This window comes from Haplochromis burtoni, unplaced genomic scaffold, assembly GCF_018398535.1.
Source record: "Haplochromis burtoni strain Fernald_Lab_line unplaced genomic scaffold, NCSU_Asbu1 Contig_163, whole genome shotgun sequence".
NCBI lineage: Eukaryota > Metazoa > Chordata > Actinopteri > Cichliformes > Cichlidae > Haplochromis > Haplochromis burtoni.
This window is the reverse complement of record NW_024582524.1, coordinates 1,150,370-1,166,841: the sequence shown is the minus strand read 5'-3', so window position 1 is coordinate 1,166,841 and position 16,472 is coordinate 1,150,370. Positions and strand designations below refer to the sequence as shown.

At 42.1% G+C, this 16,472-nt stretch overlaps 1 protein-coding gene across 2 annotated transcripts; it reads left to right on the top strand.

The window, feature by feature from the left end:
- The first annotated feature begins 3,850 nt into the window (after window positions 1-3,850).
- nkain1 (sodium/potassium transporting ATPase interacting 1) lies at window positions 3,851-12,695 on the top strand. 2 transcript variants are annotated; one of them, XM_005932970.3, is made up of 8 exons: window positions 3,851-4,413; window positions 4,740-5,134; window positions 5,962-6,099; window positions 6,207-6,287; window positions 6,829-7,026; window positions 7,217-7,277; window positions 10,470-10,551; window positions 12,222-12,695. In XM_005932970.3, the coding sequence occupies exons 2-8, from the start codon at window positions 5,081-5,083 to the stop codon at window positions 12,229-12,231; spliced, it is 624 nt and encodes a 207-aa protein (XP_005933032.1). In that variant the 5' UTR covers window positions 3,851-4,413; window positions 4,740-5,080; the 3' UTR covers window positions 12,232-12,695. The 2 variants fall into 2 exon arrangements, with proteins under 2 accessions (XP_005933032.1, XP_005933033.1); XM_005932971.3 differs by having other exon boundaries at window positions 4,401-4,543.
- The last annotated feature ends 3,777 nt before the right edge of the window (window positions 12,696-16,472 follow it).

Here is a 16,472-nt window from a genome sequence, read left to right as displayed (position 1 = left end):
ATCTGGAGACAAGGTTGATGGGTCATATGAGACAAAAATTAAGCTTTTTTGGCCACAGTGACAGGACTCCCAGCAAATTCTTCAACTTCACCGCAAATCAACAGGGAGACAGTTTACACTTGGAAGTACCAACAGGAAAATGATCCCAAATACATCAAAACTGGTTTTCGGATGCATAAACTAATCCATGAAAATTTGTGAATTAATCTTAAAAGTTGGGTCCAATCCATGAAACCAACCAACTAAATGAACTTTGCCAATTCTGCTAAAAAGATTGGTCAAATATCTAACCAGAATTATGCACAAAGCCTATTGATGGATACCAAAAGGATCGTTCTGAAGAGGATTTTGTGGATGTGTTTATTGGCACTTACCATGTTTACATCAATCTGACTCCGCTGTCTTTACAGAGTGTTCTGTTTCATATTTTAATATCAATTCTGAACTTCTTAAATAAATATTCCCCTGACAAATATCATGCCTATTATTGTAATGAAAACAAGACTAAAACTAACCCCAAACTAAACGTGAAGATTGCACTTTTAGCATAGAAACAGGTCTGAATTTCAGCTCTTTGTAGAGAGTTTTCTTACTGTGGACTGATGAACAGAAACATCTTTGGATGTTGGTTTTGTAGCCTCCAGCTTTGTTCGTCTCTGTAATGTTTTTTAGGGAACTTGCGATTTAACTGTGTGACTTTGCATGCATTTATCTTACAAGGATTTAAAGGGATTAATATCTGTTATCCTATCTTGTTAACTTGTCTTGTTCGGAGTATCTTTTGGAGAAATCATTACTGAGGTATAGATGCTGACTTACTCTTTCCAGCTTGGACTTACAGCTTGTAACTTAATGTGTTTAATAAAGACATCCATCCATTTTCTTAACAGCGTATTCAGGTTGCCAGTCTATCTCAGGGCTTCATAAAGACATGAAAAATGTGCTATTAGTTTGGTCCCGTTGTGACTGTCTATAATTTTACAAGACGTCAGAGCAGAAATCTCAGTAAAGGGTTCACAAATCACTTATGCAGTGGTACAATGGTACAAGTTAAATGTGTGGTTTGGAGGTTTATGGTGCAGTTTTACAATCCACTCCAAGTTGTTTGGGATTCATTATGCGTGCAGTTCGAAAACACCATAAACTGGCTGCTAGCTCCCCACACAGCTTTGTTTTTTATGTTATCCTGTGCATTTTCTTATTGGCTGCAGTTTTCCTAATAAAGGTTTTACCATTCTTAAGAGAAAGTGTGCTTTACATATTTTATAAAGCCCTATTGTGTAACTGCGTGTGCATTTGTGTGTGTGTGTTTTTTCAAAGACCTGAAATGAACTCATTATTTCACAGACGAGTAAGACCAGTACTACTTGTAGACAGTGCATTTTTAGCTATTAATACCTCAGCATAATTCATTTAAAAGAATTTAATTTTCTAACTGTCTGTAGTGCATGACTTCAATTCGGTCTCACTCGGGGTACTCCAAAGAATCTAAATAGAGTGCTGAATATTTAGCATGACCACCTTTATTCTTCAGCACAGCCTGAACTCTCATAGGCAGCTTTCTTTCTTTAAGTAGTCTTTAAGAATAGTTCTCTGGGCTTGATGAACATTCAAGGCCCTTCTTTGGATGTTGGCTGCTTTTTGTTCTGTTCTCTGTGAAGAAGATCCCACACTGCTTCAATAATGTTAGGATCTGGGCTCTGGGGAGACCAGTCCATGACTGATAGTGTCCCACTGTGTGACTCTTTCCAGATGGTATTTCATGATGGCCTCTTGACAGCCACCCTTCCACTGATACCATTTCTGTTGAGGCTTTTGTGAACAGTGGAGCTGAATGACCAAATACATCTCTCAGGTCCTTGCTGGATTTTGTTTCCTATTTCTAAAGCACATGACCTTTAGACCTCTGTTCATCTTCTGGGACGGCCCTATGGCGGAGAAGACGATTTCCCTCCGAGGAGCTGTTGGTGAAGATCATGAGTCCTGCTTGATCCCTGCGATGAACTTCAGTCTTCCCGATGTTTCTGAAATGATTGGTTTCAAATTGTTACAGTGTGCATGAATGTTTCATTTATGTTTTATGTAATTAACACTGTTACATTTCGTGTTCTCTTGGGGGACCCCCTGTTGGTGTGGGGGGGCTCAGAGCAGCTGCTCTGCCAGCTTATGCCCAGGGCTGGTTCTGGTAACAAGGGTGAATTTTTGAGTTAAACATGCCCAAAATTTGAAATAGTGATGTCATCTTATGTAAAAAAATAAAATAAAAAATAAATAAAAAGAAAAAGAAAAAAATCTCTGTGACACAAAACTCAAACTTCAGGCTGCTCTAAACACTCTGTGTCAGGCACTTTTTTCTACTCTTGGATCTCTATGACATCAACGAAAGATGACACCCTTATATGGTCATCACAGACACAGCAACCCCACCCAACTGCTGCTAAAACCTTCTGCTTGAAGGAGGCAGCCAATCAGAAGAAAGTTGTCTCAAAGAGAGAGATTGGCTTGAAAAGCTTATTTCACAGAGCGGATGAAGTGAGGGGCTGCCCTAAGGCCCAACAGAAGTATGTGCTTCGTTCCTGATTTCTTAGGTTTTAGCTTACGTGTTTTAGATCATCAAGCCAATTTAACATTTGACAAACATAACCTGACTGAATAAAAAAAATGCAGTTTTAAAAAAATGATTTCATTTATTAATGGAAAAAAGAATTATCCAGATCTACCAGGCTCTATGTGAAAAACTAATTGCTCCCTAAACCTAATAACTGGTTGTGTCACCCTTGGCAGTAAGAACTGCAATCTACCGTGTGTGATAACTAGCAATGAGTCTGTCACATTGCTGTGGAGGAATTTTGGCCCACTCTTCTTTGCAGATTTGCTTTAATTCAGTCACACTGGAGGATTTTTGAACATGAAAAGCCTGTTTAAGATCATGCCAAAGCATTTCAATCTGATTTAAGTCCAGACTTTGACTCAGTCACTCCAAAACCTGAAGCACCAGACCGCTGTGTAAGTTTTACACCAGATGTAACAGGACTCAGACTTTCCAAAAAGTTCAACTTTTGTCTTCAGAATATTTTCCCACAAGTCCTAGTGATCATCACGATGTTTTTGGCAGCTGTGAGACAAGCTGTCATGTTCTTTGTGGTTAGCAGTGGCTTTCTTCTTACTCTCCCATGGATACCATTTTTGCCCAGTCTTGTTGAATCACAAACTCTGACCTTAAGTGACACAGCTGAGGCCTGCAGTTCAGATTTTATTCTGGGTTCTTTTGTAACCTCCTGGATGAGTCGTTGATGCGCTCTTGGAGTAACGTTGGCAGGTGGACCACTCCTGGGAAGATTCTGCAATGTTCCAGGTTCTCTCCATTTGTGGATAACGGCTCTTACTGTGGTTCACTGAAGTCCGAAAGTCTCAGAAACGGCTTTATAACCCTTTCAGGACTGATAGATGTCAGTTTGTTTCTCAGCTGTTCTTGAGTTCCTTTAGATTATGGCATGTTGTGTTGTTGTTGTTTTTTTGTTTGGTTTTTTATTTTTAGATCTTTAGTCTACTTCACTTTGTCCAACAGGTTCTGTTTAAGTGAGTTCCTGATTCATAAGGTCTGGCAGTAATCAGGTCTGGGTGTGGTTAGTGGAACTGAACTGAACCACTTAAAAAGTGGTTACGACTGGGGGGCAAATACTTTTGTACCGCACTTAGAATTATATTTGACTGCATATCTACTTCAGTAGAGCCCAAAGGAGTCTGTGCTTTAATGTATCAAAACAGGACAACTCAGAATTCTTTATTTGCAAAGATTTGACACAAAAACATGGTGAATTACAAGTCCAAATAAAACATTTGTCTTGCTCATTGATTCCTGCGTGGCCCTTTGCAATAGCCGCCTCATCATCTGCCTCCTTCTCTGATATAGCTTGTGTGCAGCTCACTGTATTGTGCTGTCGCGCTGCTCGTGGTAAGTAGCTGAGATTAAACAAGGCTGTTAATTGTGTTTATTTCCGCTCCGAATAACCACAAGCTGAGGAAAAGGGCAGCACCTCCGGGGGCCAGCCTCCCCTCTCTCCCTCTCCTCGGTCTGGATGGTGGTGCTGGAGGGAGGAGGCGATTTTATTCCTCCTCCTCCACAAGTCTGAACCCCCTCACCCACCGCGGGCCCCCATTTCTTTTGTGATCCTTTCAAAAGCCTCGCGGGGCTGCTCGCTCGCGCTCACTCGCTGACTCCCTCGCGCACGCGGATCCGCAGAATCCATGCAGCTCATCCTCGAGGGGTCGCGGTGACTGAGAGCCTCCACCCCCTCTATCTCTCTCTCTTTCTCTCTCTCTCTCATTCTCCCCCCGGCTCCTCCTGCTCCTGCCCCGGCACCGATTGTTGACAAAAGGCGCTGCGAGACGGAGCAAAGGAGCCCGGTATCGGTAAGAAAAACCGCCCGCTAACTTGACTTCTTCCCCCGCGAGCAGCTCGAGGAGAAGACGATCCAGACGACGGACGTTGGGAGAGGAGGAGGTGGGGAGGGGGGCGATACTCTTCCGCTCCTAGAAAACCGTGAGTCACAACGGGCTGCTTTGTGTCCGTAGTGTATGTAGCCAAACGTTAGCTGTAGTACCACCACTGCGGGGTCGGTCTCCTCCTCCTCACCGCCACCACCCCCGTGTGATCCGGTATCATATGATGCTCATTTCTGTCTGTAGCCCGGAGCGGATTATGACAGCTTTCCGTCTCTCTTTGTGTCTTTGTGTAGCCCCTCTTCGGAAGGTGTGGCCGAGGTGATTCTGTGGTGGTCAGACCGCAGCAGGCGTGAACTGGACCCTCTTCACCTCCTCCTCACCTCTCTCCTTCCTGAAACCCACCCGCGACTGTTATTTACAAAAAACAAAAACAAAAAAAGCAGAGGCCAAGATGGGTCATCCACTGTGAGTGGAAGAGCCGGACCAGCGCTGCTGGAGGAGGCGGCGGCCTTGGGCACGTCTATTCAGCCGGGAATGTTGTGAGCTGAGGCGACCAGGCAGTCTGGATCTGACCGGGGACCCATCTTTCCCCCGGAGCCTCCGCGGCTCCAAGCCGCGTCCTGAGCCCTCCAAAATGGGGAAGTGCGACGGGAGATGCACGCTGCTGGTGATATGTTCACTGCAGCTGGTAAGTGTGTGTGTGTGTGTGTTTCTACTCACTCACCATGAAGATATAATTAGAGCAGCGTGCTACAGACTCACACATTGTAATCAGACATGTTTGTCTGGCCTCTTCATGCAGTCACACAAGGAAAAAGCTTTGAGCTGCAGCTGCTGGGGTGCCATGCCACATTACAGGCTAGGGTGTGTGTATAAAGCAGAAGGGTACAGGGTAGGGGGGTCTTTAGTGTCAGGGTCGTCTATGTTTATAAAGAGAGGCTTGATAGCTCCATATAGAAAAAAACATCATCTGAATGTAAAGAACAAAAATGCTCTTCTCACCACCTGGTCTCTACTGTAGAGTGAAAGTTGGATGTTTGTTTTCCTCTGAAATAGCTCAGGACTGACACTCTCAAGGGTGATGACTGTGTTATAAGAGTGACTGTAACATCTCCCTGCAGTGAGTGTGATGCAGGCGTGGACAGCAGCAGTGTGAGGAGCAGTTATTGAGGCTATTGTTTGCCCGGCTGATGAGTTGTTGTGCGGCACAGGGTTTTGGCCCATAGATTCTCATTAGTTTGGTGGAGCTTTTTGGGGGTGCTCCTCTTTTTTTTTTTTTTTTTTTTTTTTTTTTACAGTCACTGGACTGGCTGGTGCTCCAGGCAGTTACCATGGAAACAACTGCGGCAGACCTGTGTATGTGTCTCCCTGTCACTGTATGTGTGTGTGTAGCCTTCACTACTTGTGTGTGTGTGTTGTGTTTTTCTGTCCTTTATATTTGCATGTGTGCTTGTTTCTTTCCTAATATGCATATATACGTGTGTGTGTCTGTGTGTGTGACCCACCCCTTCCCAGGTGGCAGCCCTTCAGAGGCAGGTGTTTGATTTCCTGGGCTACCAGTGGGCTCCCATTCTGGCCAACTTCCTGCACATTATGGCCGTCATCCTGGGCATGTTTGGCACTGTGCAGTTTCGCTTCAGATACCTCATCTTTGTGAGTAGTGTATATCCATCATCTTGCACCGGAGTCCCAGTTCCTGCACTAACTGTGTGTGTAACTTACTGTCCCCAAACACCGATCCCTGTGTCTCTGTTTGGCAGTATGCAGTATGGCTGGTCGTCTGGGTGGGATGGAACTCCTTCATTATTTGTTTCTACCTGGAGGTTGGAAACCTCTCTCAGGTAAGTTGTGTTTTGTGTGCGACCCCTGTTCTGACTTGTATGGTTTTGTTGTTATATTTAAGTACATTTTTATAGATCATTTTACTTTGCATCAGCTACCAAATATTAGCAGTTCTCTGGCTCTATGTCGCTTTTTTCAGAAGTATTTTTTAGACTTAACGATTAAGGCAGGTCTTTTTACATCCGTATTTTTCTTTTTCGATCCTAGTAAATTAGCCTTGAGTGATTTAAAGTTTAAAATAATCCGTATTCATCTCAGTTCAGCCACTGTGTTCATTCACTTGCTCCTCTACTTTTAAGACAACTTTTTTTCTGATTGTCTTCCCTTTTTGCAAAACCAAGCAAAGAATCTCAAGTTTGATCTGTATTACTTCTACGTAGACTGACCTCATTAATAACTGGTTATGTTTAACATAACAGTGTAGACATGGCAGAAGACAGAAGAAAAGCATCACCGTATTAATAACAATTAAAAGAAGCTTTAAGATGCAGTAAGAGAATGACAATTAGCTCTGTGTCTACTGTATGCGTGTGTGTTTAGGATAGAGACTTTCTCATGACGTTCAACACATCCCTCCATCGTTCGTGGTGGATGGAGCACGGTCCTGGTTGCCTGGTAACACCAGTATTAGACTCCCGCATGGCCCCCGATGACCACCATGTCATCACTGTGTCCGGGTGTCTGCTCGACTACCAGTACATCGAGGTGTTGAGCTCAGCCATTCAGATCCTCTTGGCTGTACGTATCAAACACACACTCACACTTACACACACACACGTTCTTGTACATTCATTTTTTGGTTTTGTATCACTTTGCTGACCCTCAATATCATGCTAAAACATTTTCCGAGAAATATTGGACAAGTCAGCAGTGACTCAGCTAACAGAACAACCCTTGTATTTATTTCTGATCATCTCCTCTCCAACAGCTCTTTGGCTTTGTTTACGCCTGCTACGTAAGCAAAGTCTTCCAGGATGATGAGGACAGCTGTGAGTATCTTTCTCTTCTCACTAAAAGCTCTTCCAGCACCTTGTTCAGTTGATTAGGTGTGCTTGTCGTACTATTTTCGAGGGCTCTTATGTGAGAGATCCATGACTCTGAGTGCGAGTGCTGTCGTTTCATTGGTTTCTCCTGTGTGAGTCATGCTTAGCGATATCACTGCAGAGGATTCCCTCTGGGTGATCTGAGCCCTCCATCTGTGGGGAGTATTAGGATGCATTCCCACCATGAGAGTGTCCGTCTGTCAGCTGGCTAGTGCTTGTCTGTCGGCGTGAGTGTGCCATCTGCGTGTCTGACTGATTGTTCCCGTGATGTGCCTCTTGTGAGTGTTTTACGCTCACTCAGTGGAAGAAATGAAGTCCCATATCAATGTTATAAGTTTGATTTCCTGTAAGAGGAAGTGGGCGAGTGCTGTGTCTCTAACGTCTTAATAGCATGCTGTATTGCAATTATATGCCTGTCATAGCATAGTGTCAGTGATGTTCTAACAGTAACACGCAACATCTACATGATTTGTTTAAAATCCATAAAACCAAAATCAAGTTTCTCAGCTATGTATTATTTTAAAACAAGGCACCACTCACACTCATAAAATAGATGGACTATAGACTGTATATAAAAGATGGATATAGCGAGTGTTTGACATCAGCCGGTCTAAATTTTAGCTTTAGATCCATCGCCATGTTGTTTTTTTGTTTTTATAATATAGAGACTAAATCAGATTTTGTAATAGATTTGGTTTTTTTTCTGCAAAAATTCGGCTTTTTAATATAGAGATTGACAGACCACGTGACTTTGTGGGTACCCGTGGCAACAAAATCAAAACACTGCATCAAGCGCTAGTATTTCCAGCACCGGTAATCATTAATTCTGCGGTTTTAATCCCTACTTGCATTTTATTTGCCCCAAAAACAGTTATGTATAAAACGTCCGTACAAAGACAGACATGACGAAAAGGCAAAAAAAAAAGGACGAGGAGAAAATCAAAGGAGTGAAAGTGTCAGACCCCTACGAGCATACAGAGTGGAGTAAGGACGTTAGCGTGCTGCCCAACTTTCATCACGGACATATTTATTATTATATGGTCCTAAGTGTGAGTGCATACACTCACAAGATGTTTATTAACTTCAGATCCCTGCAACAAGCCCAGGTCCAGTTTACTTTGGTGATTTGGACTATTCCATTTCACATCTGTTGTTAAATTCTTTTCCTTTATCTCCTTTACAGGCAAACGCAATCTATTTGTCGTTTCAGGTTGTAGTGTTACACAACATTTTCAGATCTAATAGACATATAATGAGTGTTTTGTAATTTATTCAATTTATTGTCTTTATTTATAACTGGCATTATTGTTTCATTCTATTATAGAATTTTACAAGAAAGAGGCAAAATTGTATTCCATTATGCTTTATTAGCTGTGTCGTTAAAAAACAAATCAACAATGCAAAAAAACCCAAAACATTGCAAAACAACATACTGGAAAACAGTTATTCATCACTTGATTGCTTCAATACAACACTTGGGCACATATATGCCGGACGTTGCGTGGCTGTTTTGATATCACTCTCTCTCTTAACCGATCAAATCTCGCTGTGGTAGCAGCTTTAAACTCGGTATGACTCAGGCTGATAGAGGGTGCACAGTCTGGATCGCATTCCAGCATTTTGTAGGCTGGTTTCCCTACAAAACACAACAAAACATTAGCCCGCAAAGCCACAGTGAACAAAGCAGCATAGCGCAATGAATTCAATTCAAATCAATATAAGATTTATACGTTATATTTGGTCTTCGAATGGCTGCAATCCAGGCCATCCGTCAGTTTTTGTTTCATTGGAAACACGGCGTGAACAATTTCTCTTCCACGACGTAATCCGATAAAAAACAATCTCTTTACCCGTCAGCTTCCTGTGGCTGTCATGCGACCGGCTATTGCAGTTAATAATACAACAGCTTCTTGCCATTTTTTGTGTTTCTTTTTATCGCTGTGTGACTGTTTTCATTTGAAAGCCTGCGTGCGCTAGTACCGCTTGCCACGCGTTCCCAGAATCCTTTGCGGTTTTACCCCGGAATGACGTCACGTTTTCAATCTGTGGAGTCTGTGGGGACACACTGACTTTTGAAGTGAGCCTCAAGTGGCCACTCAAGGAACTGCAGTCTCGTGCATTTTTATTGTTTTTTGTTTGTTTTTGCCTTTTGAAAAAAAGATTCGAGTGATATATTCAAGACAAATGTGTTTCTTTACCTAATATAATGGTGACACATTTCTTGTTTTAGATCAGCTGATATACTCACCACATATTAATATATCTGTTATACACTAATGTCACACAATTCATCTAGAAACTACCAGTCACGTGGGGAAAACATGTAAAAGTGTGCATTCTGTCACTGGTTGGTTGCTAGAGTTAGCTGAAGCAATTTGCCTGCAAATACTCGCCATTTACTCTTCGAGTGTAGTTAAAGTTGAATAAAGCATTACGCAAACTGAAAAGTAGGCATCTTCCAGGCAAATTACAGGAAACTGCTGCAATCTGCTAGTGACCAAAGCAACCACAAGGTTTTTTTACTTAATGACAGCCAGCAACCTCCAGTAATCAGTCGGCAACCAGTCTGGGAATACACGTTTTCCCTAGCATGTGGCAGGTAATTAATCTGTCTTACACTTCATGTTATTGAAAGCTCTATAAGTGTGTACACATCAATAAATAACTAAATGCCTTTTTTTAAACCACGTTTGTGCTTCATTGTAAAAAGAAAGCATTACAACATTCTTACTTTAAAATGATGGAGCTGTTCAGTTCTAGCTGTAGAGAAAACAGATCCAGAACTTGATGTTTATTTGTTTTTTTATAGCCCCACTGATGCAGCTAATCAATCCTACTTCACTCGACACCACATGACTCTGTTCCTTTAATCAACTGAGAAAGATTAGAACTATGTATCAGTGACACAAAGGCAGTAGGGAGGTTGATGTATTGGTATTGTATCTCTGCTCATTCTGATGTCACAGTTTGCAGTCTATAAAAGCATGCCAAACGCATAAGATGATACAATCTGATGCTGTGAGAGAGTTATCTTGAAATACAACACCTGGTATATAACCCTCCCCACACACACACACACACACACAGTTTAAGGGAAAGTGGAATGATGTCATTCTTGTTCTTTCTCCCCTCATGAAGTTGATTTCATTGGTGGGTTCGATTCTTATGGCTACCAGCCTCCTCAGAAGTCCTCTCATCTGCAGCTGCAGCCTCTTTACACGTGAGTTACAGCCATCTTCTCCAAATGTCTCCTATTTTAATATCTTTGTTTTTGTTGCTTTCTTTGTTAATCTTTCAAGCGCTATTCCAGCATTGTAGCACTGCTATTGTGTAATGGTGTTGGATAAATGTAGTGCAGTCAAGCTGAGTGAGGATCTGTTTTTAGTCCTTAATTTGTATGGAGTTAAGTTAGTCTCAAAGGGATGATGAAAATGTGTACAATGTTTTTGTGAGTACTTTTTGGGTACTCACAAAATGCATGCTCCAATCCACACACAAATACAAAGCAATTTGAACAAATATAAAACTCCTTTACAAATGCATATATATCCAGACCTGTAGCTTTAAAAACTTTTTTAGTTTTTCTTAGAATCCAAGGGAAGGCCAGGGCCCTGGACTATGAAGCAAGTTCAGTATACCCAGGGTATCTCTCTGCAATCATATGGGATCATATGAGTTTTCTTTCACAGAAAATGATCCCTGCGAGTGTCACCTACTCCAGAGATATTAAATGGTGATTAAAATCTATATTTAAAATATAATATAAGAATCTATATTTATTGCTAATTATCAGGGAAATGCAAAGACTTTAGACACTATTAAAAAAACTTTCGATCCTCATGCCGTCCACGCACAGAGGTCCATGGGACCTTCTGGGAATGATGATATAATTTGCTGGAGAACTGATTGGTCAGTAGGTGGTGATTTCATACCCTCTGATCTCTAATCTAGAACTTAGCCTGCTCTGGAGCGCCGCTAAAAAGAGAAACATCTTCATGGTACTGAAAACCCAGGTTTAACCCTCAAGCTACCTGGATGAGACAAAATCCTTCTTCAGTTACAGGCCTCCAGTGTCCAATTTTTCACTAGCACTTGAACGCAGCTTGAGAAACCGTTCAAAGCTGCAAATGTGAAAAATGCTCCAAATAAACAAGTGCACACATCACGAGATCTCTCCGTATCAGGCAAAGCTCTTAAGTGAGCTAAAAGAAGGTTTTCATTGTCGCCTAATGAGGGAAAGATCCCCGGTTTGATCCGGGAGGATACTGTTCCTTTGGGGTTGTGTCAAGAAGGGCTTCTTTGGGCTACTCGCCTAGGCTGGTAGAGTTTTACACCGGATGACCTTCCTGATACAAACCCAAAGGGGATTTGTGTCTCCACCTGGAGTCGAACCAGTGACCTTTCGCTTGCCAAGTGAATGTGTTAATCTGGTGCAAAAAAAAAAAAAAAAAAAAAAATCTGCCAAATCAAACATGCAGAGCGGCTCACTGTGGCGACCACTTGTGAATAAGGGAGCAGCTGAAAGTAGCAGCTTTTTGAAAGTAAAAATGATCAGATTTGTGTCCTTGAACGTAAACATTTGTGCAGGAATGATCAGTATTTTTTTATCCTTGTAAGTATTAGTTTGTAATCCTTTTGAGGCTAATTTAACTCCATACATTTGTATCAATCTTAAAAAATGTTAGACATTTCATAACCATAACAGTTTTTGCGTTAAAGCATGAAAACCTGCCTTTGAAAATTACAGGACTGGTTTTTTGGCAGAGCAGTTTAATGACATGAAATTCAACTTCATGAGTAAAATCAGTGAAGTGCCTTTTTTCATGCAGTTATGTCAAAGTGCAGCATATTGTAACTTTAACTTATGTCATCCTCTCTGCACCCCTGCAGGGCTGGTTAACTGTTGGTAGCACCCCCTTCAGGCCAAACCCTGATGGTGTCACTGTGGATGGACTCACTCTGTCACAGTTTACCTGAGAAATGGACTTAACCCCACCCAGACGGAGAGGCGTGTGAGTGTGTGTGACTGTGTGTGTGTCTGAGAAAGTGAAATATGGCCCTGAAAAGAATGTACAGAGCTCAGGGAAGAACCAGCATGCCGGGCGGCGTGACGAGAGGAAGGCGACGCGGGAGGAAGGCGAGGGGAGAAGAGATTCATAGAACAAGAGCTGGCCTCACCGAGGGGACAGTTCACTAAACTGCCAGCTCTCAACACTCCCACTGCTGTGTGTGTGTGTGTGTGATTGTGTAATTCCACAGGACTAGCTGGTGCTTTGCAGTTGCACCCTGGACTCTTACCACTTGGTGCCCCTGTGATTTCTTTTTGTTTTTGTTTTTGCTTTGTTTTGTTTTGTTTTGTTTTGTTGGGGGTGGTGGGGTTGGCTCGTCGAATGTGGGGTGGTGGGTTGGGGGGGGGGGGGGCCGTCACCTAATAAAAAAAGAGGCACGGCTCGTACCTGTTGTTGTTTTTAGAACGTGGTGATGTGTAGAGCAGTCGATTACGATTCCCGCTCCCAAAGCCATCTCCCTCTTCCTCCTTCCCTGCTTTCACCTTCCAGCCGAAGCCACTGCTGAGGTCCCAGGACGCATAGAAAAGCGTGAATTCCTTAAAAGATAAGGCAGGTGATATTTCACTTGTTTATTATTACGGTAAATACAAGGCAAAACATGAAAAGACCAAAAAACATCCATCTTTCAGTAGCTTCCCTGTAGCGCCCAGCACTGATTTGTTTTACTGTACTTTCCTACAACAGCTGCACGCTGTAGTTTCTTTAGCAATAAAGAGCACGTTTGTGGAAACTATTTTTATGTCCAGGTAGTATTTACAGTGAGGGAGAGGTGCGTGTTTAAAATAAACTACAGTGCCCAGCTTTGTTGTGACAAAGGGGTGCAATTTGGTGCAACGGCGTGGCTGACTGATGGGGTTTTCAATAGTTTTGTACAAGAGCGCTTTCACAACATGGAAAATATTTATCAAAAGGCTGATTTCGTTGCTGTTTTTGTTTTACCATGGAATATCACCAGCCTTGTCTTTTTTAAATTATAGGTTTGGCTTGCTTCTGAAATCAAGTAAAAGTGATTGTCAGGAAAATCTATTCAACATATTGTAACATGTAACACTGTTGATCAGCAGATGGCTTTGGGATCAGGCATTAGTGTGTCTATGGGGTGGTAACGGGAGGGGGGGACACTGTGCATGTAAATAACCAGCCAATGATTGTTATTGTTGGTTCCATTTAGGGAAAGAAAAAACAAACAAAAAGGGGTGGGGGCAGGTGGGTGGGACTCGGTGGGAGGAGAGGGTTACACGTCCAGACTTGTTTTCTTAGTACCCGTTTCCCTCGTCCTCTCGTTTTGCTTACATCCTCACGCTGCCTTCTTTTAAGCCCATCTGCAGCTAATATTCCCCACCATCGTCATCTCACGAGCTACGTCCACTCCTGCAGCTCATTCGCTGATTTCCAGAGCATGGCGACTGAGGAGGAAAATGTACCATACACAGTAATGAGTAGTTTTTGTAGATGTAACTGGAGAAAGGAAAAGGGAAGGAGGGAGACAGGTATGAGGTGAAAACCTTCTCGGGTGTTAAGGAGAAGTTTGAAATAATAAAACTACACTTTCTACATGAAATGTGGCTCTTGTTGTCTCTGCGTGTGTGCTTGTGTGTGTGTGTGTGTGTGTGTGCAGACTCATTTGTCTCACCCAGGAGGGTTTAATAAATTGAGTGCTTTCCATCCTTTGATTACATTGTAATAATATTGGGATTATAAGGCACTGAATTGTTTGGAGGATTAGTCAGGAGCGTTATCCAAATGATGCACCCAGCTGGGCTGATGTTCTGCAGCGAGGATTTGACTGTCAAAACATTGTCTCAAAGTGACATTATAATAGTAACGGTACATGTGAGTTGACTTATTTTATGCCTCCGCTGCTGAACTGGGATCCATTAATGAAGCTGATGTGTGAATTTCAAAATAAAATCACTTTAATTTCATTTTTTTAAAACATGAACTCTAAACAGACAGTTAAATTTGAAAATACAGTCACCGTAAATTTTCATTACTTATATACTTTTTAAACCTCTAAAAATGTGTATTACTCACCTTTAATGTATTAGAATTTTTTTACTTCATACTTTATTAGGTACACATGTTCAAAAGTTTGTTATCTAGTCACATGTCTGGACAACAGAAGACTGGAAAAATATGGTTATCTAGTCACCCAATCACATGGCAGCAACCCAGTGAATTTAAGCATGTAGATAGAGTAAAGATTAAGTGGTGATATTTAAACGAATGGGGAAGAAAGATAACTTTAGTGACTTTGAACAAGGTATGGTTGTTGAAGTATTTCAGAAACTGTTGATCCACTCCACCACCACCTCCACGGTTTAGAGAGAATGGTCTGGAAAAGAGTACATCCACAGTGAGCCGCAGTTCTCTGGGTGAAAATGCCCTGTTGATGTCAACTGTCAGAGGAGAATGGCCAGAGTGCTACAGAAACTCAAATAAACAGTCGTTACAACAGGTATGCAGAAGAGCATCTCTGAAGCAGATGGGCTGCAGAAGCAGAAGACCACACCAGGTCCTGTCAGCTAAGAACAGGAAACTGAGTGTACAATTTGCATGAGTTCACCAGAACTGGACAATAGAAGACTGGAAAAATATGGTCTGGTCTGATGACTCCATTTCTGCTGCAGCATTTGAATGGTAGGGGTAGGATTTGGTGTAAGCAACATGAAAGCATGGACCCATCCGTGCGTTGACGGTTCAGGAAGATTTTTTGGCACACTTTGAGCCCCATAATACCGACTTTGTTCAAATGCCAGAGCCTATCTGAGTATTATTGCTGATCTTTATAATAACAGTGTATCCATCTTCTGATGGCATGTCCAAAACTCAAATCATTTCAAACATTTTTTGATCAAGACAATAAGTTAATTGTACTCAAATGACCTCCAGTGTCACCAGATCTCAATCCAAAAGAGAACCTTTGGGATGTGGTAGAACAGGAGGTTCCCAGTACACAATGCTGTCACGTCAAAATGGAGCAAAATTTCTGAGGAACGTTTCCAGCAGCTGGTTGAATGTATACCAAGAAAAATTTAGAAAACTCTGTAGGCATAAAGGGGGTTCAACCTTGTGGTGGCTAAGTGTATCTAATAAAATGGCTGTTTAGTGTATTTCAAGTAATTAAGTTGAATTTCAAAATAAAATAACAGCAATTTCATAGAAAGATTAGCAGCTGTGTCTGAAAGTGTGTATTACTATATTGTGATTTAAGTATCATGATTACTTTTAGTATATTAAAAAAGAAGACAATACAGAACAACTTGACCATGTTCCTGAGTGGAACTCATATGATAGAGACTTAGAGGTATAATTTCAAACATTGTAAATGACAGAGAGGGGGGTAATCTTATTTTAACTTTGTGCGTCTAAAAATAACAAGTGGCGCTAATTATATACTTATGGCTATTTAATCCGGGATTACTGGGCCGGAGGAGTCCTACAAATGCCCCATATGATCCCCAATACATTTTCTATAAGGGTAGCCATTATCTACTGTACCCATGACGTCATCCGCGCGCGGGTGCGTGTGGACGGCGTTCTCTCCGGTCTGCAGTCACGGTGTCGCCACTGGCACATTTCCAAAGGACCACTGGGTTATTTTTGTAATGTGGGCCGCTCACTGCCCCCTTTTCACGCCGTCTGCCCACATTCCGGAGGTGTAACGGAGCGTCCGGGAGCCACGCACTGGCTGGCCTTGTGGCGCACCCCGTTACCGTGGAGACCCCGGCGCATTGTATAGCCCACAGTAAAGGAAGGCTGTAGCAGCGGAAGATAGCACCATAAATATATATTGAAAAATGTTTACATCTTTTTTTAAACTTAAACACACATATAAAGTTTTTATTGTAACATTGCAATATAATTTAATTTAATTAGTGACGTATTCTATTTGAGATACAAGAGGAACAGAGAAGCTGCCGTCTGTTAAAGCATTTACTTTTTTCGCCTTTAGCTAACAGACAGGTGAATGAGGTGCAGGTAAAACAATAATAAACACGCCCCGCAGTGCAAGCAGACTACAAACATGCATAACAAAGGGACCGGTCCGGTGTGACCCTCCTTCCCTCCC